Source organism: Amblyomma maculatum, chromosome 9, assembly GCF_055883805.1.
Source record: "Amblyomma maculatum isolate TAMU_Amacu chromosome 9, ASM5588380v1, whole genome shotgun sequence".
In the NCBI taxonomy this organism is placed as follows: Eukaryota; Metazoa; Arthropoda; class Arachnida; order Ixodida; family Ixodidae; genus Amblyomma; species Amblyomma maculatum.
Window position 1 is genome coordinate 4,871,807 of NC_139352.1, and position 23,378 is coordinate 4,895,184.

Consider the following 23,378-nt stretch of genomic DNA (forward strand, 5'->3'; position numbering starts at 1 on the left):
ATGCAAAAATACTCGCAGAATGAAAATGCGGTGTTAAAGGCGCGGTTTTCTTTCCCAAGCAACCTAAATAAAACAAAAATACCTTTGAGACCACTGCTGCACCCGCATTGGGGGAATGCATAAGCGTTCTTTGTGGAAGAAAGAGGAAGAGACGAAAGAAGAGGCTTCCGGTTTGTGACGTCACACTATGACGTAACACCCCATGAAATTTGGGTACCCCGTGACTCCCCTTGGACATCGGCATTGCAGCCTCGGCTATTTCGACGTTTCAATGGCTTAATTGGCTCTAATTACTTAACTAATTACACCGCACGCGCCAAATTTTTTCACAGCGAGATTTTTCATCCTCTATCTAGTGCAACCATTAGTTTCCTTATAACTCGCTTCATTCGAACGTAATCCTGCCGACAAACTTCTGGTGATACGACCATGAAAACATACCCACCCACTTAACGCTTACGCATTAAAAATAGAAATGCATTCGCGTCCTGAAAAGGCAGTGTTGAAGGCGCTTACCTTTAAGGCGATGCTTGAGTGTTCCCCTCATTTCTTGATAGTTTCCCCAACATTGACATTTTGTATGCATACCTAAATACTGCGAGGTTCTTTAAGAATCAGCACGAAATTTGCCGGAAAATTCCAGGTTTTCCAAATGGTGCACGTCGCTTTGCACCCTGTAATGGTAGTTTCTCCACAGCGCACAAATTGCATTTCACCGCAACACACTTAGGCGCTGTACAAAAGCCAGCCTTCCGGAGCCCCTTCCACCTTTCGTCTTTGTTCTTAGTGTGGCTGGCGCCATCTATGGGTGTTTTTGGAAGTGCAATAGTGCCACGAAAGACATATTTCAGTGCAACGTGACGCAATGTTGTGATGTATTACTCTTTTCCCTTAACTATACATTTCCCCTGTGGCGTTGGCAAACGCTTGCCCTGAGTCAGAAGGAATCAGGGCCTCTCACTTACTATGAGGCGTGCAGAGCCACGGCCGGTATCGAGGCATTGCATTCAGTCTGGCCGCGACCGAGCTAATTTCTTTTAATAAAGGGAACTTGTCTTGACTTGCTGGTTGGCAGTTATCTTCGAAATATCTTATGTTATGCCAACGATTCTGGTTGGCAGTTATGTTCGAAATATACTCGAAGCTACGAACATTGATTGTATAGTATATAGTATTAGCGATTATATGTCGATGGGCAACAACAAAAAGAATTGAGGGGGGCGAGGTGGCATGGCTTGGACTCGTAGCTTCCCTATAATGCTAGCTGCGCGGTTTGAAGTGAACTCGGGAACTCTTCTGGACAGTATTTTGAAAGGAGCTGTAAAAATGGTGGAACACAGCCTAGAGTCTCCCTTCCCACACATGCGAAAGGTGAGTGCGAAAGGTGTTCGCTTACATGAGTGTTCAGTGAAGCGGGTAATAAATACGAAGAAACGTTGCAAAATCAGCGACGGCATTGAAAAACAACTCTCCTGTTGAAAAACATGCAAAAAACGACGCAAGTAAGCCACACTAGTTTATTTCAGTTTGAACGCAGTTTGAACGAAGAAAAGTAAAGCAATAGCAATTTAGAAGGTTCAGTGATTGAATAATAAACAAATGATAAATAAATTTATTTCTGCCACAAATTTACATATATTATTATTATTATTATTATTATTATTATTATTATTATTATTATTATTATTATTATTATTATTATTATTATTATTATTCACTTACTTTGCTTGGGCTATATATAATTGACCCCTGTTATCGGTTACATTTCGGATGCAGCAGCTGTAATTGTAATCGGCTACTTTTTCTTTCTTTTTTGTAATGTGCACAAGACTGAACAGGCGACTAGAAGGCGGTTTTTCCACGTGAGGAAAAGGCGTACGTGACTAAATAAAAAAAAAAACGAAAAATCAGAATATAATTTCTACTTTATCTGCACCGTGTTGCTTCTTACCTCGAGGTCGTTGAAGAAGAAGTGGGAGTCGGCAAGGTTGAAGATCATCTCTTCCATGTTGAGTCCATATTGCACAGAGGACGGGGTGTCCTGCCGGTGACAAGAGAGTAAGGACACCAATATTAACGCTGTGGTCGAAATATACACGAAAAAAATCTTGCTTTTTAAAGGCGAACGTCTCCTTCCGCAGAACGCGTCCGCACGTAGTGGCAACAGGTAGATCTAACGTGATTGCGTATCAAACATGTGACACAGCCGTTCGTTGTGCAGCGTTCAGTGTGACGTCATACCATTTCGCTCCCCATTTAGCATCCTTCTGCTAGTCAAGTGCGGACTAGTTTGCGACAGGGGTTGGAACCAACGGCAATCTAACCTCAATTGTATGCCGTTAGCTATAAATGTAGGTGTAGACACTGCGCCCTTCATTTGCAAAAAACAAACTAACTAAAGATATTTAATATTTTCCAAATATTTGTGCCTGTCTCTAAATGTGAAACCGCCAAGCAAAACGATGCCAAACAGCGCTATCGCACGTCTTAATCGGTTTAGGCGCAGTTAAACCCCAGCTAACTTCTTTTTTTTTTTTCTTTACAGCATCAACATTTCAACACTACTGAATAAATTTTCCACGCTCGCAGCCTCTGAACTGTAGTTTACGGACTCAATGCTTTCGTCTTTCTTTAATCGCACAGTTATCTGCTTGTTTGTAAATTTGTTTTCCGCTCTTGATTACTCTCCACATCAAGACAAGAGCGCTGCTGACGCGGCAAACCTAAAGCGGGGCTTCCCTCCTCGGAGGGATGTCCCGCTGTCACCACCTGTTTTGCCCAGACCCGTTCTTTCCCTCGCGCAGACAAGAAACAGTGGTGGCAAGATGGCGTCGCCGTCAAAGCATCGCGCCCCAATCTCTGCTGCGTGGCGGCCATCTTTGGACCCTTCTCTTTCATACCAGTGAGAGGAGGCAGAGAAGTGAGGAGAATGAAAGACTTGGCGGAGGACGAGGAGGGTGAGGAGAGGGGACTGCGCAGGGCCTGCCTGCTTGCCTCGGCGCCGGCGGCTGTAACCCGACGCTGTTCGGCCGAAACCCGAGCCTCGCCGGGACGGTCCCATCCCGGACGGGTCCGCGAAGGGGGGTTGTGCGTGTGTGTGCTCGCCCGGGCGCGCGGCTCGCTCTAACAAAGATCGCTGCGGCAGCAGCGACCGCTTCCAAGCGACGCTTCCCTCTCTTCTACCCTCCTCCGCCTCAACGAAGGTTAGGGTCCGCAGTTAAGTGCAATGTCGAGAGTACGCAAGAGAAAGGAAAAAAGAATAACTAACGAAGCTGCAGTTGCGGACAGCGAAAACACTAGAATTGAAGGCACGAAGCATGCGCATCAGACCTGTCAGAAATGATCTCCGCAAACAGCATCAGCTGCGAACGATAACTAGGGGACCGCGTCGCCGCGCAGGAAACTAGCGTACTCGAAACGACGCTCAACCGAGAGGTGTTGGCCGCACCAAATGGTGAAGCCACTTCCAAGCCACTCCACGAGCTGTAGAAATAATGGTCAAATGGCTCGAAACCTTTAGCAAGCAGATGAACTTTCCTCCTAAGGTAAACAGTGTAAATATGCCGCGCAACATAGCAGGCGCCAGAAATAAACTTCCTGAAAAGTGTTGCACAGGCAGCTGAAGCTGCTGAATCGTGGCCCCGGATTAGTTCAGACTAAGCGGTTCTCTTTTCGACGGCCAGATATGAATCGGAGCCATTAGGATCGCAGTGCCATTTACAAGACAGATATCAGCCAAGCAATCAGCAAGAAAATGTTATTTCCCTGTGGCAGAGAGCGCCCGCTATTTCTTGGGGCATGCATACACATTTCCACAACGTCGAGATCTCTTTTGCGCGTAATCGCGCGCTGCTCAAATTACGGTGATGCCATCCCAAACCAACCTTGACCTGTCCTCACCGGTGGTCGCCACGGAGGAGTAATCTTCCCAATGTCGGCATGGAAACAGACTCAAAATGCGCCAAATGCGCCAAATGCGCCAAATGCGCCAAATGCGCCAAATGCGCCAAATGCGCACTTCATCGACCCCTTACGTAACGACTCCATTCTGGGAGCTGTCGTCGTGCGGAGCGAGGGAACCGTGAGACTATCTGAGCGTGACGAGACGGCGGTCTCACAAAACAAGCTAAGCAAGGCCGTAAACCTCTCAGCCGGTGGCAAAAAATAAACACTGTCGAACCTCGTAAATTCAAACTTTCCCAATTTCGAATTTTGGGAGTCAAACAACGCAAGCGGACCAAGAACAGAGAAAAAAGGACAGCATATAGACGAGCGCTTGTATAACTGAGGCTTTGGGGCTTTCAGCATCAAATGCAGTAAGTTTGGCTAGAACAAATTTTCTCTCTCTTCGAGTTGGAAAGAATAAGGCTCGACTGCCTTATCGATTGCAGAATAACAACGATTTATTCTGAAAATCCAATATAATATCGGCAAATTTTGCGCACTATAGCCTCCCATGGGAAAACCTTGAATTTGTTGTTAAAAAATATGGGATTCGGGATGTTCTTGTATAGTGGAAACGAAAGACGCAATAGTTGGTTAAGACTCGTGGCTATTGCTGAAAAATGGTGCACTCCTTCGGCAGTTACGCGTACTGGATACAGTCAGTATTTGTCGGAATGATCAGGTACCACTAGTAAGTTAAGTGTACAGAGCGTCAGTGTCAGGGAAGCCGGCCATTAATATTTTTTAATAGCCTTTTTGATATATGAAACCGGCTTTGCGGCACAATATTAGTGTTGGCGAATTGGAAAAAAAGAGGAAAATAGTGCTGACTAAAAAGGTGGTTGACTAATTTCTGATAATGTTTTTACCTATTGCAGATAGGCATTCAGTTAAAATTAGAGATTTTGTTGTCGGCCATTAGCAACAGCCATAAAACTTTCAAGAATTTCGAAAAAAAGCGATTACCCTCGGCGGTATGGCTCAATAAATTTCGGCTAGCTCAAATTTCGTTATCTAGCTTAATAGTTAACATTTTTGTCCTCTTTTATATATATATATATATATATATATATATATATATATATATATATATATATATATATCTGCAAACACTTTTGCAGCTGTGCCGCAGAAGCCGTCTTCATATCTCAAAAAGCGTACTTTTAAATATTATTCGCCGGCGTCCTTAAAACAACACTGCGTGGTATATATTAAATGTGGCCTGTCACCACAAGAAGTGCCACTGGACTGAAAATAATTCAGCGTCTATAAGTTGAGGACAGGCTAGTGCGCAACTTATTATACAGTTCACTACTTCAGTTAGGTGGAAATATAAAATGGTTATCTAATGGTCTGATTACTTTTCTCAGCAGTGACTAATTAAAAAAAGAGCAAAGGTGTTACTGTCTGCTTCAAGTATGTGGTGTCTATTAACTTCTTTTTAGGTAAAATGGGACACTCGTCGCCTACTCAGTAAATATCACCTGCCTGAAAGAACGCGCAGGTTTTTCTGGACAGCGGTGGATTTATGGGGCTGGGGAGAAGACGCCTTCCGCCAGGCGAGAAAGTTCATAACAGAAAATAATGCTGCAGGTATTTTTCTTTCTTTATCGACAAAAAATGCCAAACAACTACAAAAACGATTTAAAAAAGAACTTGTGAAATCGCGAAGGCCTATTTGTAATATATATTATAGGTGCAATATAAACACTCTCAAAGTTCGGTTACAGGCAGCATTAATACCCAAGAAAGTAGATAGGTTGGACAGCCGTCGATTTCGATCAGTTGGTAAGAGCACCGTACGCGATATTCGGAGGCCTTTCCCAAAAATGAGTACTTAACTAAATGACGTCAAGAGCTAAAAAAAAGAAAACCCTACGCTTTCCTTGGCATCGCCGACTGTTGGCTTCTTTCATTTGTGTATCGCAACGAGCCCCTCATTTCTCCTTCAGTTATCTGCTTATTTGTAATATATCTCCCGAAAGCTGAACATATGATCTGCCATAATAAAAAAATAAAATCGCAAAATAAAATTTAAGGCATCCATCAAACTGCCTCCTCCGAGAAGGTTGTTGCAAGGGTGGCCGAATCGTCGCGATCGCGTCGTGTTCAGCTGGACGATGCTGCTGCGCGGGGCCCTAAAGACGCACATCTCGTCTGCTCAGCGCAGTGCGGCGAACTCTGGCAGCTTGTGGGGGCTGGTTCGTTTCTGGTGGTAAAAACATTATTTTCGTTTGTGTCTCCCACAGGACAACTGCACAACCCTATATGGACAAGCGCGGTCCTGATGGGGTCACACACCTGTTCGCTGCCGACGGATTTTGTCATCCTGTTTTTTCTTTTCTTAATTAAGGTGCACCGGAGACGTTATTCATTCTTAAAATGAGCTGGTAACTACTTTCTTTTGTAACAGCGGTATTGATGAAAATATGAGGAAAGTAAATATGAGCAAAAGAAAAAATAACACCAACTAAACACGTTAGAAAAACAAATGCGCACTAAAGACCAGGGACCAGAAGACCGAAGGCTACAAAATAAGCGCTCGTCCTTTGTCCTTCTTTGTTCTAGTCTTTCGCGCGCTTTTTTGTATTTCTACACGCCCGACTCGACGTTCTACAAAACCAAACACGTTATCGAACCCCGACTCGAAGCACAACCCTTAAAGTAAATTAAAACATCGTGAAATCTCACGAGCATACACTCTTCTTGTGCACAAGACGCAGCACACATTAATAAAATTATGGGGGACAGTCAACCTCCGCATTTAAGGGTAGACGCGACAGCGTAGGCTACCCCACTTTAATCAAGTCGTATTAACGTGCTCACCTGGCCTATGAGTAACGTGCATTCAAGAGCACTAGAACGCAGCTTCTTTTTCCACCTTCGCACCTCCGATGAGCGACCAGAATTGGCAGCTCCTAATATCATGTATATCATGCGGTCTCGTTAAGCCGCACAAACCATTGAAGAATCAGTGCTCGGCCATGCCACCACCCCAGTCATTTCTCCCTCAGAACGTCAACGCTGGATTTTCTGCCCAACGAGCCTTCGAACGCTATAGCGTCCAAACTCGCGCCCGATTTAGTTGAAGTTCGGGGTCCTCCACGCGCACTCTACTACCTGAACTCTCAGTAGAGGACGATCGATGAAAACTCGGCTTATTGCCCCCGATAATTTCCAACGCCGCCGCATACTCGCGCAACATGTTCTCAATCCGACCGCTATGCGCGCCACAGCAACTGTGGTACTGTCGGGCGGAGAAAGGATGGCAACGACGCTTTAACACACAGTGTGGTCGAAGGGAGAAGGAAAATGATCACGAGGAAGCTACTCATTAGGCGCCGGGAGGCCTAATGTGACATTTCGCCTTCCACACGGCTAAATCAGGGAACTCCCTGCCATCTTCACAGCCCACTGCACGGATTTAACGACGCGGAGTGCATGTGAGTCGGTTGTGCACCTCCGCGCTGCAAGAAGCGCTCGGTGAGAAGGAAGGGTTTTCAAACACACCTCCCCCTCCTCCGCATGGAGCATACTGAGAGAGGGGAAGCGAGCGGCGCCGAGATTCAGACAACGCCACCTAGGATTCAGATGAGGAAGGGAGGGGAGATGCTCTCGCGAACAGCGACGAGAACCACTGGTCGTCTTCCCCCCCCCCCCCCCCCCCCCCCCCCACCCCCCCCCCCCCCCCCTCTACTACTTCCCAGCGGGCACCCCCGCAACCACTCATCGCGAGCGCTGCGCCGACAACCACTGGCTGGCGCTAAGCGTGCATATGTGCGCGCGTGTTTTTCATCGTTCCGCGGGCCTCACATCTTCCCTTTTCTATCCCTTTGTTTTATTTATTTCCCCGCTTCCCTCACATAAGAGCAGGATGGAGGCTGCCAAGGCCTCTGAGCAGAATCGGCTGCGCGTTTCACCCCCGTCGGCGTGTAGGGGCCCTGGAAGGCGTTGAGAAGCTGGAGGCGTGGCGCGGGACCGACGATGCTTCTTCGCGGAGAAGACACCGATTAGATTAGTTGGCTCCCTCCGTCGCAAAGGGCGGCGACGTGTCGAGAACATCGACCATCCAATTGACGATTAGCAACTGCTGGCACAATATGCAGAGATTAGAGAGAGGCACTATGGAAAGATTAGATAATCACCGCACTCCATGCGGTGTCGCGAAGAGTCGTTAACAGCTCCAGATGACAAGTACTCGAGAAAAACAAAACAATGAGAACAATGACATGGGTAGTGCTCTTTCAATAAGTTATTTCGTTGGTGTTGTGAAGCACAAAGCGGATATGCACTATCAAAAACAGATTGGAATACGGGGTGAGAAATCGATCGTGATGCCTGCGGTTGGTCAGACCCTTCACTTTTTGTACAGTTACGAGATATCGCCTATGTAGTCTGCCGAAGCAAATGTTCATTTATTTATTTATTTACTGCAGCTCCTATCGGGGCTATTGCAACAGTGGAGTTAAAAAAATAAATAGTAAAACGGCAGGGTACAAAACAATTAATTTAACGCAACATCGCATAGGGCATAAAAGTACAATACCAGCCACTGGTGGTTATATCGGGGCACTGGCGCTTGAAACGTCTACCGAGCAATAAATTGAAATAGCAACCAGAGCAAAAGAACTGTGAGTTGAGCTAGTTGGTGCATCATTTTTTAAAAATGTACAGCGCAACAAACATAGGACAAGCGAGTAGACGGGAACAGCGCTGTTCCCGTCTACTCGCTTGTCCTATGTTTGTTGCGCTGTGTATTTTTAAAAAATGAAGCAACCAGAGCGTTACTCGTCTCGCTTTGCTTTTTCCATACACGCAGCCGAAGCCTTTTAAGCCGTAGGGGTTAGAACACACGGCAGCAGAATAACGCCATCAGCTCGCATCACCGGCGCATCCGAAATTACAACCTTCAAAAGCGAACCATACCACCAAATATATATATATATATATATATATATAGGGGAAATGAGGGTGCTCGTTATAATACATGAAGGAAAGAAGCCAACAGTCGGCGAGGCCAAGGAAAGCGTTGGGGATGGTATGTTTATGTCATTTTTTTTAATGTTTACTTCTCTTCCTCTTTCCTCTAAACAGATTACATTACTAATTTCTGTGGTTATCGAAGTAAACATTAAAAAAAATTACATAAACATACCATCCCCAACGCTTTCCTTGGCCTCGCCGACTGTTGGCTTCTTTCCTTTATATATATATATATATATATATATATATATATATATATATATATATATATATATATATATATATATATATATATATATATATATATATACACGCACACACACTCTAGATAGGGTTCTTTCAGACCTGACCCCTCGTATACGGTCACATTAGGGTGAATACTTGGGTTTCAAGGATTATTGTAATTGAGCTGTGCAATCAGCTCGCCAGCGATACTGTGAACCGGGCTCCAGCGATCCGCTGGTCCAGTCCATCGTTGTGCGACAAGGCCTTGTTATCGGGAAAGCCATATTGCAATCGAACCAAGAATTCAGGCAAGAGCTCACCATTTTCACTGCCCCACACCCCCGTCTCTGTTTCCCAGGCTTCCCAGAGGGGAAGGAGGGGGGATAATCGGCTGAGAAATCATCTGCGACGAAGCTTGTTTTGTTTTTTAAGCGCAGAATTATTTAGCGTTGGGAGGGGAAAAACGAGCGCACTGAAAAGCACATACGGAAGAAAGACAACAACAGGTGCCAAGCTACAGGACAAGTGCTAACTCTTACGAGAGTTAGCGCTTGTCTTGACATTTTCTTGCTTTCGTACGTGATTTTCAAAAGTGCGCTTGTTTTTCTCCTTCCTATGCATCATCTGGCCCATATACATGTTTTGTGAATAGTTTGTACATGTTGTGGCCTTTGTGAGCATGGGGCGGGGGGGGGGGGGGGGGGGGCGCTGTGCAAAAACTTGGCTCCCCCGAATGCCGAACCATGCGCACGCCTATGCGCACACCGTTCGTAAAATTCAGACCAACACACTCAATTACACCAACAACACTGCATCTGCACTGTTGCCGGCCGCTCTGCTCTGTCGTGCCCCATGTGCCCTGATCTTTAAGCGGATTGCACACTGCCTTGTCACTGTTCGATCTTGCTTCTCCCGCTCTCCCTCATTCCCAGTCCTCTCCTGGCATACACGTCTGGCTTCCTCTCGCGAAAAGCATCAGCTCAGCATCGTGTGGCAGACCAAGCTCCATTTGAGCAGTTGATTTACACTCTGAAATAAAGTGATTTATTACTTAGACTACTACTCTTTTAACGCTTGCTTTTTGTTAGGGCCCAGGCACCAGAAATATCAGACAAGAGAATGTCACGCTGTGCTGTTTGACGTTGATTATGGCGGCGAAACTCGGTCTGAACGGGCCTTCGCAGTGCGTACGTCCGTGGAGTGACAAACAACGTCCATCTAGGAATCGCTGCAGGAACTATGAAAGTAGTGGCACCATTCTAGGTAGATTGGCCTCTTAATTCCCGTTTGAGTCAAGCGGATGATATAAGAACTTGCTTGTACTTTAAAAAATTCGATGGCTTCACACTTCGTTGTTATTGTCCTTCTCTTTTCTTTTTTTTAATTTTCGCTGGCAGGTCCTGCTTGCGAAAAGTACTTGAGGACTCAAAATACCCAGTTTGCTTCTTCATCGAGACGGACTACAACTTCGCTAGGATATTTGCTGTAACTTGTAGGAGTCTGCCCGATGTTGTAGTGAGAGTTTCACTTGCACTTCACGCTTTTTTTTCTTTTTTTTTTTTTTAGAGCTCAATAGAAAGGTGAATTTGGCTCACAAGTGTACCAGGTATCTTTGAAGGTTGTCCTGAGATAGAAGAGCTAGAGATCCGCAACCAATTTCATACACTTGCCAAAACGTGGCGCGATGCAGCCTGTTACCACTTTTCCAACAAAGTGCCTCAAGCCTCTGACGTGGAATGACAGAATGCAACGGCATGAACATGGAGTGCTCATCTAAGGCCGATTGATGACGTCATCCTTCCAGGTGCGGGTTTGACTCAAAACCAAAATATATAGTAAACGTAGGAAATATCTTTTTAATGTTTTGTAGTTGATATTGGACGCGATATTCGGAGGTCGTGGGTTCGACTCCCACCATCGGCGCGTTGTTTTTTTTTTTTTTTCTTCCGCTTTGAATTTAATATTCTTTATTCCTAAAATCATCACAGGAATAATTCTTGTCAATATCAACTACAAAACATGAAAAATATCCCCTACGTTTACCTGGGAATCTTGGACTGTTGGGTCCTTTAATTGTATCATAACAAGTCCCTCAAAATAGGCACGCATAGGCACTATAAGACAGCATTACACGTATTGTGAAAACCTAATTCGTGCTCACATATAGAAATTGTGCGCTTACGCGACTCGCCAGAAAAAAGAAAATAGGCACTTGGCTAAAAACCAGTATATACTGATAAACCTCGTCGTTAAATTATCTCAATTTTTTCAAAATTTACCTCGAAATAGACATAGCGCGTTTAATGAAATATTTTTTTTTTCTTGTTCTTAAACGTACTCCATTTTCCTGCTCTCTTATCCCCGCATGAAATACGGGGTGGCAGCATCAACATATCCTCTTAATACGCTTTGTGACCTGCGCTGCACACCGCCACCAGTCTGACGGCTTGCTCTGCATTGGTTAATCGGGCCGAAATCCACAAATCAACAACCATTGTCATCGCCATGGTCAAGGCGGCGCGATTCACGCTATGACACGTACAGTGCATGCGTACCTGCGCGCAAGGAAGGTGTCACCGCACAAGCGGAGGACGACGCGTAGGCGGTGAAGAAAGTAGGGAGGAAGCTGGTGATGTTATGTCCCCGTCTTTTCTACCCGCCAGCAGAAACAAGAACTCGACGTAAGAACAATGGGGGGAGGGGGCGACAGGAGCGACGTGACGGGATGTCCGGAGGAGCAAGTTCCGATGTGTAGTGGAAGCCGATCGACGTCAGAAAGGTGCTTTGTACAGGAGCTGGCAGCCTTCAACGCGTTCGTGTGTGTTCTTCGGATCTCGCCCTTCCTTTTTCCCCCCATGTCTTTCTTGTGAGGGCAGAGAGAGAGAGAAAAAAAAAAAAAAAGCGAGGGAGGTGAGGCTCCGCGTCGAGAACCGTCGGGACATCCGGGCCTTTCGCGCGCCGCTCGACTCCAGTTACAATCGATGATAGCGCGCACGCGTTTCGCCCCCGAGCAGCCCCTGTCCCCGGCTCGATGCGCGGCTCAAGCCAGGAGGCTGACGTTGCGTTTTTGCCTACTTTTCTGCCCCGGGCTCCTACTGGAATTCTAGTTGTAGGCGCTACTACAGGCACCGCAGATACCGTCATCCTTGCTGCTTGGGCTAAGTCATCTCGTACACTCGACTACTGGCACTGCAACTACTGCCACCTACACCGCTTGGGCTACGCCAGAGTGTAGCCTGAACACATGCGAATCGCAATACAACGATTTACAATCAGTGAAAGCAGTTCCCTTGGGTGCAAACCGGAAGAGGTGTCGATAAGCGGATTCGATATCACTGCGCCCCTGGGTCGACAACATGACCGCTGTTATGAGGTCCGTGCAAGGAGGTTATATTGTATAACCTCCTTGAGTATATGCAAGGCATCCATAGAATTGAAGTGTCCGAAGACACGATAGTGAAAGCGCAATGTGCACGCGAGCGTGCCTTTTTCTTGTTCTTTCATGCCAACAGCATCTGTAACAAGGCCTTTTTATATATATATATATATATATATATATATATATATATATATATATATATATATATATATATATATATATATATATATACACATATATATTTATATATATTATATTTATATTTATATATTTATATTATATTTATATTTATATATATATATATATATATATATATATATATTGAAAGGGGGTTTTTACTGTGCTTTAACAGGGATAATAGCCCTGTCGAAGTTTCACGGCGAACCACACAAGAACACAGCCAGTCTCAGTCTCCACAAGCGAGCACGAGCAGCGTAGCGGCACTTCGTCGTCCTTATCCCCGTCCCCGTGATATTCTCACCTACTTAATCCTCGTCTTCGTATATCCTCGTGTAGTTCACTACAATTTCCCCCGGAGCGAGGAGGAGCCATCCTGGCGACCTATGGTGAGGGTAAGAGGAGCGGATCGTAGTAGGTTTTGAGGCGGCTCACGTGCACAGTTTCGCGGCCGCGATAACGCATGTCCGAAGAGGTAGTGAGTGGCTCCACGATGTAATTCACAGGGGAGGTTTGACGGACAATGCGGTAGGGGCCGTGATACTCGGTTCCAAATTTTGATGACAATCCCGGTGGGGTGCCGGGAACCCAAAGCCAAACAAGGGATCCTGCAGGAAAAACGTGTGGCGTCTGATCTTTGTCGCGGTGATGCTTTTGGCGGCCTTGAGATTCCGATGTAAAACACCGGGCCAACTGGCGACATTCCTCCGCATGTTTGGCAACGTCTGAAAGGAGAGTACACTCGGAGGAGTCGGGACGATATGGTAAAATAGTGTCCATCGTGGACGACGCCTCACGCCCATAAAGGAGGAAGAAAGGGCTAAATCCAGTAGTTGACTGCGTGGCGGTGTTATAAGCGTATGTCACGAAAGGAAGGACAGCGTCCCAGTTAGTCTGATCGGCGGCAACGTACATCGTCAGCATGTTTCCGAGAGTGCGATTGAAGCGCTCAGTCAACCCGTTTGTTTGAGGGTGGTAGGCTGTTGTGGTCCGGTGTATGATGCGACATTCGGCTAGTAGAGATTCAACGACGTTGGAAAGGAAGACGCGTCCTCGGTCACTCAGCAGCTCTCGCGGCGCGCCGTGGCGAAGAACAAAATAATGTAGCAAGAACAGGGCAACTTCACGGGCAGTAGCGGCGGGTAAAGCGGCGGTCTCGGCATACCGGGTGAGGTGGTCGATGCCGACGATAATCCACCGGTTCCCAGAAACCGTGCAGGGAAGTGGCCCGTAAAGGTCAACGCCAATGCGGTCAAAAGGGCGGGCCGGGCATGGAAGTGGTTGTAAGGGGCCAGAAGCACGAGGTGTGGATGACTTTCGGCGCTGACAGGCGATGCAGGAGCGGACGTATTTGCGAATATACCCGTACATGCCGCGCCAATAGTAGCGTTGAGAGATCCTTTGAAACGTCTTCACTACACCAGGATGGGCACACTGAGGGTCGGCATGGAAAGAGGTGCAAATTTCATGTCGTAAATGGCGGGGAATGACGAGAAGCCACCGTCGACCATCAGTCATATAATTGCGGCGGTAGAGAAGACCGTCTCGTAGGGCAAAGTGTGGTGCTTGACGGCGTAAAGCCCGAGAAGGCGCAGCAGCGTTAGGAGAAGCGGACACGATCTCGATAAGAGATGCGAGCCACGGGTCTTTTCGCTGCTCCGCAGGCATGTCAGCGATGGTTAGAGAGGAGAGGACGGGATCAGCCGCCGTAGAGCAAGCAGGTTCGTTGGAGACGGGAGAACGAGATAGTGCGTCGGCGTCCATGTGTTTACGGCCAGAGCGATATATAACGCGGATGTCAAATTCCTGTAGGCGGAGAGCCCATCGTGCGAGGCGGCCGGACGGGTCTTTAAGAGAGGACAGCCAACATAACGCGTGGTGGTCCGTGACGACGTCAAACTGGCGACCGTAAAGGTAGGGTCGGAATTTTGTTAATGCCCACACAATTGCCAAACACTCCTTTTCTGTAACTGAGTAGTTGCGTTCAGCTTTAGAGAGGATACGACTCGCGTACGCGACGACGTATTCGTGAAAACCGTTTTTCCGTTGTGCCAAGACAGCTCCGAGGCCAACGCCACTCGCATCAGTATGGACCTCGGTGGGTGCTGTCGGGTCGTAGTGGCGAAGGATTGGTGGCGAAGTCAAAAGACGGCGCAATGCGTTGAACGCTTCGTCGCACTCGACCGACCACGCAGTTAAGTCACCGTTTCCTCCGAGTAGTTTCGTCAGGGGTGCAATTATCGAAGCAAAATTCTGCACGAAGCGCCGAAAATAGGAGCATAGACCTATGAAGCTTCGAAGTTGCTTGAGAGAAACCGGCTTAGGAAACTCCGCCACTGCGCGCAGCTTGGCCGGATCAGGGCGAACACCTTCCTTAGAGACGATGTGCCCCAAAATAGTCAACTCTCTGGCACCGAAGTGACACTTCTTGAGATTCAGCTGCAGGCCGGCGTCAGTAAGGCAAACCAAAACTTGCCGCAAGCGCTCTAGGTGCGTAGCGAAGTCGGTGGAAAAGACAACAATGTCGTCCAAGTAGCAGAGGCAGATGTGCCACTTGAACTTCCGCAAGATGTTATCCATCATCCTCTCGAATGTGGCGGGCGCATTGCACAGACCGAAGGGCATCACATTAAATTCATAGAGGCCATCCGGCGTCACAAATGCGGTCTTCTCTCTGTCACAGGCGGCCATTGGTACTTGCCAGTAACCTGAACGTAAATCAAGAGATGAAAAGTACTCGGCACCTTGGAGGCAATCAAGAGCGTCGTCTATACGCGGAAGGGGGTAATTGTCCTTGTGGGTAATTTTGTTGAGACGCCGGTAATCAATACAAAAGCGAAACGAGCCATCTTTCTTTTTCACTAGCACCACTGGTGAGGACCAGGGGCTTTGTGATGGACGAATTACACCACGTTGTAGCATGTCCTCAACTTGTTCATTGATCACGCGACGCTCTGCCGCTGACACACGATAGGGGCGCTGTCGAAAAGGCGAGTTAGAGCCGGTCTGAATGTAATGCGCGACTGTTGAAGTGCGGCCGAGAGGTGTGTGGGCGGCGTAGAAAGCAAAGCGAAATGTCTGTAAAAGGGCCACGAGCTGAGTCCGGTAGGTGGAAGGAAGAGCGTCATCGATGGCGGTTCGGAAGAAGTCGTCTGGCAACGAATCAGGCGTCGGATCGGACTGCAGAGCATCAATGTAGTTACTGCGGTAGGTCTCGGAGGCATCCAGGTCAGAGAGAATGTGGGCTGGTTGAATGTAACCGGGAGATTCCCCACGTAGCAGAGTAATCGGGCGTGGGGACGGATTGTAGATGAGTAGCTTCGTGAAGCCACCGTGAACATCGAGAACAGCAGATGGCAGCGGCAGGTGCTTGCGGTGGATGAAGGATGCAGACGGTGTAAATAAAACACTAACGTCTGACGCGGCAGGACACGAAAGAGGCACAAGGGCACAAGCCTCTGGTGCTACGTCGACATCTTCAGCGATGGTCAGCTTTTGAGGACACACTGAACGGTTGTCGTCGGGCAGTGCGTCGCACAGTGCAGAAAATTCTACTTCAGCTCGGGCGCAATCGATCACGGCGTTATTTTTAGACAAGAAGTCCCATCCGAGGATCACGTCGTGAGAACAAGATGACAAAACTACGAACTCGACACTGTACAAAATACCTTCAATGACGACACGCGCTGTACATGCTGCTAAAGGTGCAATCCTCTCTTCACTGGCAGTGCGGAGAGACAAACCGTTAAATGACGTCGTAACTTTTCGTAATCGTCGGCAGAGTTGCTCATGAATCACTGACACTGCAGCACCCGTATCGACCAGCGCATATACGGACAGACCATCGATAGAAATCATTATAATGTTCGTGGGCGGAATATGAGGCCTTGAGCTTTTCGCAGAGTACGCAGTTCTTGCCTCAGGAACCGCGGAGCTTAGTTTCCCTCGTCAGCAGGTGGTGGTCGCCGGCGCATTGGTGACAGTGACCGGCGACGCGGAGAAGGAGAACGACGCGTTGTATATGAACGCTGTTCTGGGGCATACGCAGGCGGAGAGTGGGCAGAACGAAGCAGCGGTGGCGAGTAATCAGAAGACGCAGGCTCGGCCATGCGACGACGACATCGGCGGGCCACATGTCCAGCGAAACCACAGTAGTAGCAAATAGGACGATTGTCCGAAGTACGCCAAGGGTTGTAATAGCGCGCAGTGGGCGGATGAAGCGGGGCCGTTTGAGAAAGCGGTGCAGGGCGTAGAACAGGCTGCATGGGTTGTGACGGCTCAGGCGGTGGCCGCGCAGCCACAGCCGCGTAAGTCAAAGGGGCTGGAACAGCAGGTTGACTATACTGGACTGGTGCTTCGACATATGTCAAAGGAGCAACAGAAGGAGCTTCAGGAAGCGTGGGGAGTGCTTCCGCAACTTGTTGGCGGATGACTTGCTGCAGCTTTGGCACTAAAGGAGTGGGAGCGTCAGGACGTTGGCGAATGAGGGATAGTTGACGGGCAACTTCTTCTCGAACGAACTGCTGTATTTGTGGCAGCAAGGTGGACTGGTCTGCTTCAGGTGTTAAAGCTGCAAGCGGCGCGGGGTTTGAGAGCGAAGAGCGAGTGATGTTACGGCGCTTGCGTAATTCATCAAAGTTGTGGCATGCGTTGATAACGTCGACGACGGTGGCTGGATTTTTAGCCAGAAGCATCTGGAACGCGTCATCATCAATGCCTTGCATAATGTGATCTATCTTGGTGCTCTCTGACATTGAAGCGTCCACGCGCTTGCAGAGGTCTACGACATCTTCAATATAGCTGGTAAAATTCTCACCAGGAAGCTGTGCACGGCCGCGCAGGCGTTGCTCAGCGCGCAATTTGCGCACTGCAGGCCGGCCGAAAATATCGGCAAAACTAGCTTTGAAAGTAGACCACGATGTGATATCGGCCTCGTGGTTGCGGAACCATAGGTTTGCAACGTCCGTTAGGTAGAAAATGACGTTATTGAGTTTTTGGTTGTCGTCCCAGTGGTTGTGAATACTGACCCGCTCATATGAGGCCAGCCAGTCTTCCACGTCATGGTCGCCGGTTCCGCTGAAGATTGGAGGATCACGCTGGCGCAAAGCTCCAGCGCAGAACACCGCGGATGAGGGGCCGGTTGGACTGGGGGTAGTAGCGTCGGTCATTGCTTGTGTCGGGAGTGTGCGGCTGCGGAGCTCCAGGGCGGCAGGAAATGCTCACCTCCACCAAGTGAAAGGGGGTTTTTACTGTGCTTTAACAGGGATAATAGCCCTGTCGAAGTTTCACGGCGAACCACACAAGAACACAGCCAGTCTCAGTCTCCACAAGCGAGCACGAGCAGCGTAGCGGCACTTCGTCGTCCTTATCCCCGTCCCCGTGATATTCTCACCTACTTAATCCTCGTCTTCGTATATCCTCGTGTAGTTCACTACAATATATATATATATATAACGCTTAAAGCGGCCTCGCGGTTTTCAACCGCAGCCGTGGCTTATTGTCTAGGCGCTCATCTCGGCTGAAGGAGGTGGTTGGTCGGAAACCCACCGCCGAACATCCACCGGTCAAATTGGACAGAAGCGTCCTTCGGCCTGGCGCCCGGCTTTATTCAGAGATGCGCGCTAACAAAAGGCTCCGAAAAATTGCTGCGCTCCTCGTGGGCCAAGCCTTATTTTGAACGACGCCTCAGCTTGGAAAGGTGGCCCCTCGTCCTCTTGGTTCACAGATTGGACTTTCGCAGCAGCAGTGTTAGCAGCAGTTATATATATAACTGTCCTCCGGCTCGCTAAAGAAGTGTTCGCTTCCGCCGTTGCTTTCGAAATTCGGCTTGAGTTAACCAGAGCTAAACCACAAATTATATATATATATATATATATATATATATATATAATTTGTGGTTTAGCTCTGGTTAACTCAAGCCGAATTTCGAAAGCAACGGCGGAAGCGAACACTTCTTTAGCGAGCCGGAGGACAGGAGCACAGCTTTGGCAGCGCTGTGCTAGCTGTTTGCGCTGCTTCTCCGCGTCTCGAATGTTGGGCGGCGGTTATACATTATTCTCATCTCATGCCATATCAGCTACACTTAAGCTCATCCTTTAAGAGTATGACGTGAGAGCGTAAGATTCCAGCCCACATATAAAAGTCAACCAAGCCGTATGGACGTGCCGGCGTGTCGTAGGGGTAACGCTTCTGGCAGGCTGATTCTGATATCACCCTCCCATATGAAAGAAGCGACCCGAGTTGGCAGCTCCTGCCCGTGGCATAGGGGTAACGTGAATGCAAATATCATGGCAGGCTCATATTAATTTTTAAAGCACTAAGAGGGTTTCGGTCCCTCGCGGTTACATATGTTTCATCGAGAGAGGGCTGAGGTGAGCAAATGGCCTTTTTCAAGCATTTCACCCCAGAAGAACCGAGCACTAGGTCGAAGGAAATTTTGTGCCCATTACAAAGCCGCAGCACTGGGTGTCGAACTCAGCTCCACAAGAAGGCTTCGGTTAAAAATATGTATACATATGGGTGCGTAGGCGTAGGCGAGTGGTGTACGACGCGACAGCAACCACCCGACATATAAATCCCCGCTCCGACCAAGCCGTATGAACGTGCCTACGAGAAGCGTTCCTGACTCGGCATTCAAGACCACTGGAAGGTTGGTTATTATTCCAGCTTCCCATCTCATCACATGAGAAACCAGAGTTTGCAGCTCCTCCAGCCTTTGTGATATTATATTGTCTTGTTAAGTCACGCAAATCATCGAAGAATCAGCACTCGTCCATGTCATCTGCCAGCTACCACCTGGCAGCGCCAGGCTTGTGATTTCTCGCTCACATCGCCAACACCGGATTTTATGCGTAACGTGGCTTCACTGCACCAGTCCGATTCAAGTTTTCTGGTGGCGGAACGAACCACCAAACTGTCAGCGCGACGGTTTCGTCCAATGCTCTTTTCGCAGGCATTTCACACCAGAAGATACAAGCACTATAAAATAGGGGAAAAACTTGCGGTCGCTGGAAAACTAGTGGATAGCTGGGGACAGCGGGCGACACACAGCATCTCCCTTCGATGGCCATGTGTAAATCTAAGCAGTGGCCTTCTGGTAGAGTGGAGGTAATTAGTTCGACCCCTAGAGCCGCTGGGCATCATCGGTTTCCTGGATGATACATTTCCTTCATCCATGTGATCGGCTCGTTTAGGGCGAAATGTTTGAGAAGGGGGTCTCGCACCAACCTCCCCCTCGATGGAATATCTACCCGCGGGGGTCCAAAACCAGCCTCGTTCGGTGAAGCCCATTGCGCCCCTTTCTTAGAGTGTATGTTCAAAATGGCAGTGACAGGATTTGAAGTCACAGGCTCGTTTCTGAAGTCATGTACCCTGGGAAGCCGAGCATCAGGCGAAGACATGACTGGCGCCCATTTTTGGATGCTAACCGAACGAGGTAGAAAGCAAGGCAGGTGCTATACCACGATGACATCACTGCGGTTTAGTTTGGTTTAAAGGTCTTTCTCCGGGATTTCCACTCCAAAAAGGCCGAGCCATAAGCCGGGGGAAATGATCTACTCTAACATGGTGACCATTTGGGCTAGTTGGCGCGAATCTAACATATTGAACCAGCGGAAGACAGCGCTGTCCCGTGTACTTCTTGTGTTTCTGTGTCTTACGCTTGTTCAATATGTTAGACATAATGTAACCATAGGAAAACCGGTGGGTAAACGTGGCACCTTATCGCTTGGCACACGCGGTGGCCTTCGGTGCCCACGAGCCACGAGGCACAAAAGAAGCTACATCCACAAAGCCAACGAATTTGTCGATACCTCGAGAAATGAGGCATCACTCCTTATGCTGGCAAACACCTTTCCCTTCCTTTTGGATATATAATAAAACAACAACATACGAATGCTACTAAGCGTGATAACGTTAAATAGACCCTGTTCTTCTGATTGGTACACGGGTTGAGTGACGTCAAGAGGTCACATGACATGGCCAGTCTGACAGGCACTGCCAACTCGGGCTTTGAGATGAGAGGGTGAGAACATGCAGATCTCTAAGGCTCTTGGATCCTACCCCGCAGGATCGTTCGTAAAACTTGGTTAAAGCGCGACTCTAGCTTACGACTGTATATTAATGAGTTTGTGTGACATAATAGAGGCACAAATTAAATCATTAGCGATATAAGAGTAGCACAGTGAACGGAGGCGAACGATTATCCACAAGGGAAGCCGGCAAACGGGAGCCATTAAATGCGTCACGCCCTTAAAGCAGAGCTTAAGTGTTCTCGAATTTTTCTAGCGCTCACGAAGGTTACCCGACAAGAAACAGAAAGACGAAACATTCACTTTCGCACGTCTAGTGTACGATGCGTCTTCCTTTTTATTGTCCGTTTAAAAAATTCGCTTCAAAGGTATAGGATGCGTTGACGAGTTGCATGAATTTTTCACACATAAAACTATGTGATTTATAACTAGACTGCGTACTTAACCGAAAGGTACCGATCAACCTCCGCCGATAGAAAAAAAAAAAAAAGTATGAATCCCGTACAAAGCAAAAAACACTGATTTTTGGGCATAAAAGCGATAAGACGACGGCCGTTTTTGCCGAAAAATGTTACAATGCCTTTTCTTTTGAAAACAGAAATGCTGAAAAGACACCCGCATATAATTTTCACTTCTGTTACAGCCCCTTATGGTGGCTGACAGTATTAATAAATGAAATGAAGGTGCCGCAGGTATTTCAAATTCACGCCGAAAAAAAAGTCGCCAGAGTAGATTGTCCTTTCCTTTAAAGAGCGCAGCACACTTGATGGTAGGGAAAGTTCGGACATCAGCACGAATTTTACTAATTGTTGCGTGGACTTTTTTTTTTAATTTATGGCAAAGACAACTCGTATTCGGCCAAGCAAAAACGAAGAATGGTTAATTGTATGGCGGACAGTTCTGGCTCACAGCTCCGACCGAGAGTTACCGGAAATGCGGCAATAAGTTTAGCTTTCCATATAATTTGTTAAGTCTTGAACGGAACTGGACTGCCAAAGGAAGCCCTCCACCTGGCTTTTATACCAGGCTCTCGACAATGACATCACTTGAAACAACGGTGCCCAACATTGCCTTTTCCCCAGGGTAATGACGCGGATGAGAGAGCAACCAAAAATTTGAATTACTTGTCTAAGAGTTTGAATATTCCAATAAACCTGCGGAAATTGGCTTCCTCTATGAGACACCCTCCTCGCTACTAAAAATTATGAAGACTCGTAAGCACGAGACAACAGTACACGAAAGGCGCCCTGTCCTCGAATTTGGTCTAACTTCAGCAAGGTTGACGACTGGGCAAGTTGGTAAGGGTTCATTTTTAAGCAGCCTTGCTGAGTCTAGCCTTGTCCTGTCCTCTTCTTCCCTGTGTCTCGTCCTTTGGCTGGTTAAAAATTGGTCTAACTTGTTGCCCTGCTGAAGAAGTGAAATCAGACACCAATACAGGACACCTCAAATGTGCACAGCCATACGAATACTGTAGGCTAGGGCTTAATATTGTGTACAGCAGTGCTTTTACTGCCTTCCGCCAGGTGCTGAGAAAATCGTTACAGTTCATATACAGCGCGGCAGCCGCTATGGCTTGCAGTTTACAGTTGTGCCCTACGCGGACGTCGAAAATACTCGCCCTTGTAGAAACTGCGTAGCCAGATGGATTAATCGCGCAAAGAACACACCTACGGGCATTACCACATGAATACATTCTGTAGCAGCTTCAGCAGAGCCCTAAACTTGCCGTACAGGATCACAGATGGCGCCATCGGTCAGCTGTGCTGCGTGCGACAAGCCCACATTGTCCCAAACGGTTCTTCAAATGCGAAGTACAATGCTCAACGAGCGTTTTAGAACAATTGGCTGCTGTCAGCACAATTACGCTAATAATGCACAAAAAATGGCGACAAGCCCGCTACTAACATTAAATACGCATAGCGTATGCAAAAATTAGGTAAAAAAAAAACTAGGTGGCGCTTTTCGCTTATGTCACCGTAAAATATTATATGAGGAACGCCTGAGGAAATTGGGCAGTAACAGATTGGCAGCTAAAGTATTTAAATACCTGTACTTAAAAACCGTTGACTCACAATGGAGGAAAAGAACTAGGAAACTAACTAGTAAGTATGCTAGTCACAAGGACGGAGAAATAAAGAGCATTAAGCAACAGGTGAAAAACACAGAAGGTAAAAATTGGATAAATTCGATGGAAAAGAAACAGAGTGTGGAAAATGTGGAAAGTGAAAAATGCAGATCAGGAAGGAAGCTTTCTTTGATAACTCAAGAGGCAGTGCCCTACTTTTTGAAGCTAGATCAGAGTGCCTTAGAACACGCAGCTACAAAAAGAAATTTAACAATGAAGATGACACATGTGCTGTATGTGGTAACTCCAGTGAAACAATTGACCATATTATACTCGAATGTAATGGTATCCATCCGGAAGTTGATGCAGGCGCAGTCACTGTTCCTGAAGCTCTGGGGTTTGGAGATACCAGTGGCCGGGTGAATAAACCGGCGGTGGAAACTAGCAAAAACGACTGGAAGATTGGTGGCTTAAAAGCAGAGAAGTGACATAATGTTGGTAATGTAGAAACAAAAAATTTAAGAAATAGAATGATGGTTTAGTTAACCAATCTAAATCAATAATTAAGATATAG

General features: G+C 47.4%; 1 protein-coding gene across 3 annotated transcripts in view; it reads right to left on the reverse strand.

The window, feature by feature from the left end:
* The window catches only part of eya (eya transcriptional coactivator and phosphatase 2), a 114,426-nt gene that overhangs the window by 34,956 nt on the left and 56,092 nt on the right, over positions 1-23,378 (reverse strand). For all 3 annotated transcript variants that reach the window (XM_084577963.1, XM_084577962.1, XM_084577964.1), the window contains one exon: positions 1,952-2,041. In XM_084577963.1, coding sequence (XP_084434089.1) covers positions 1,952-2,041 — 90 coding nt within the window. The remainder of the gene's footprint in view (positions 1-1,951; positions 2,042-23,378) is intronic.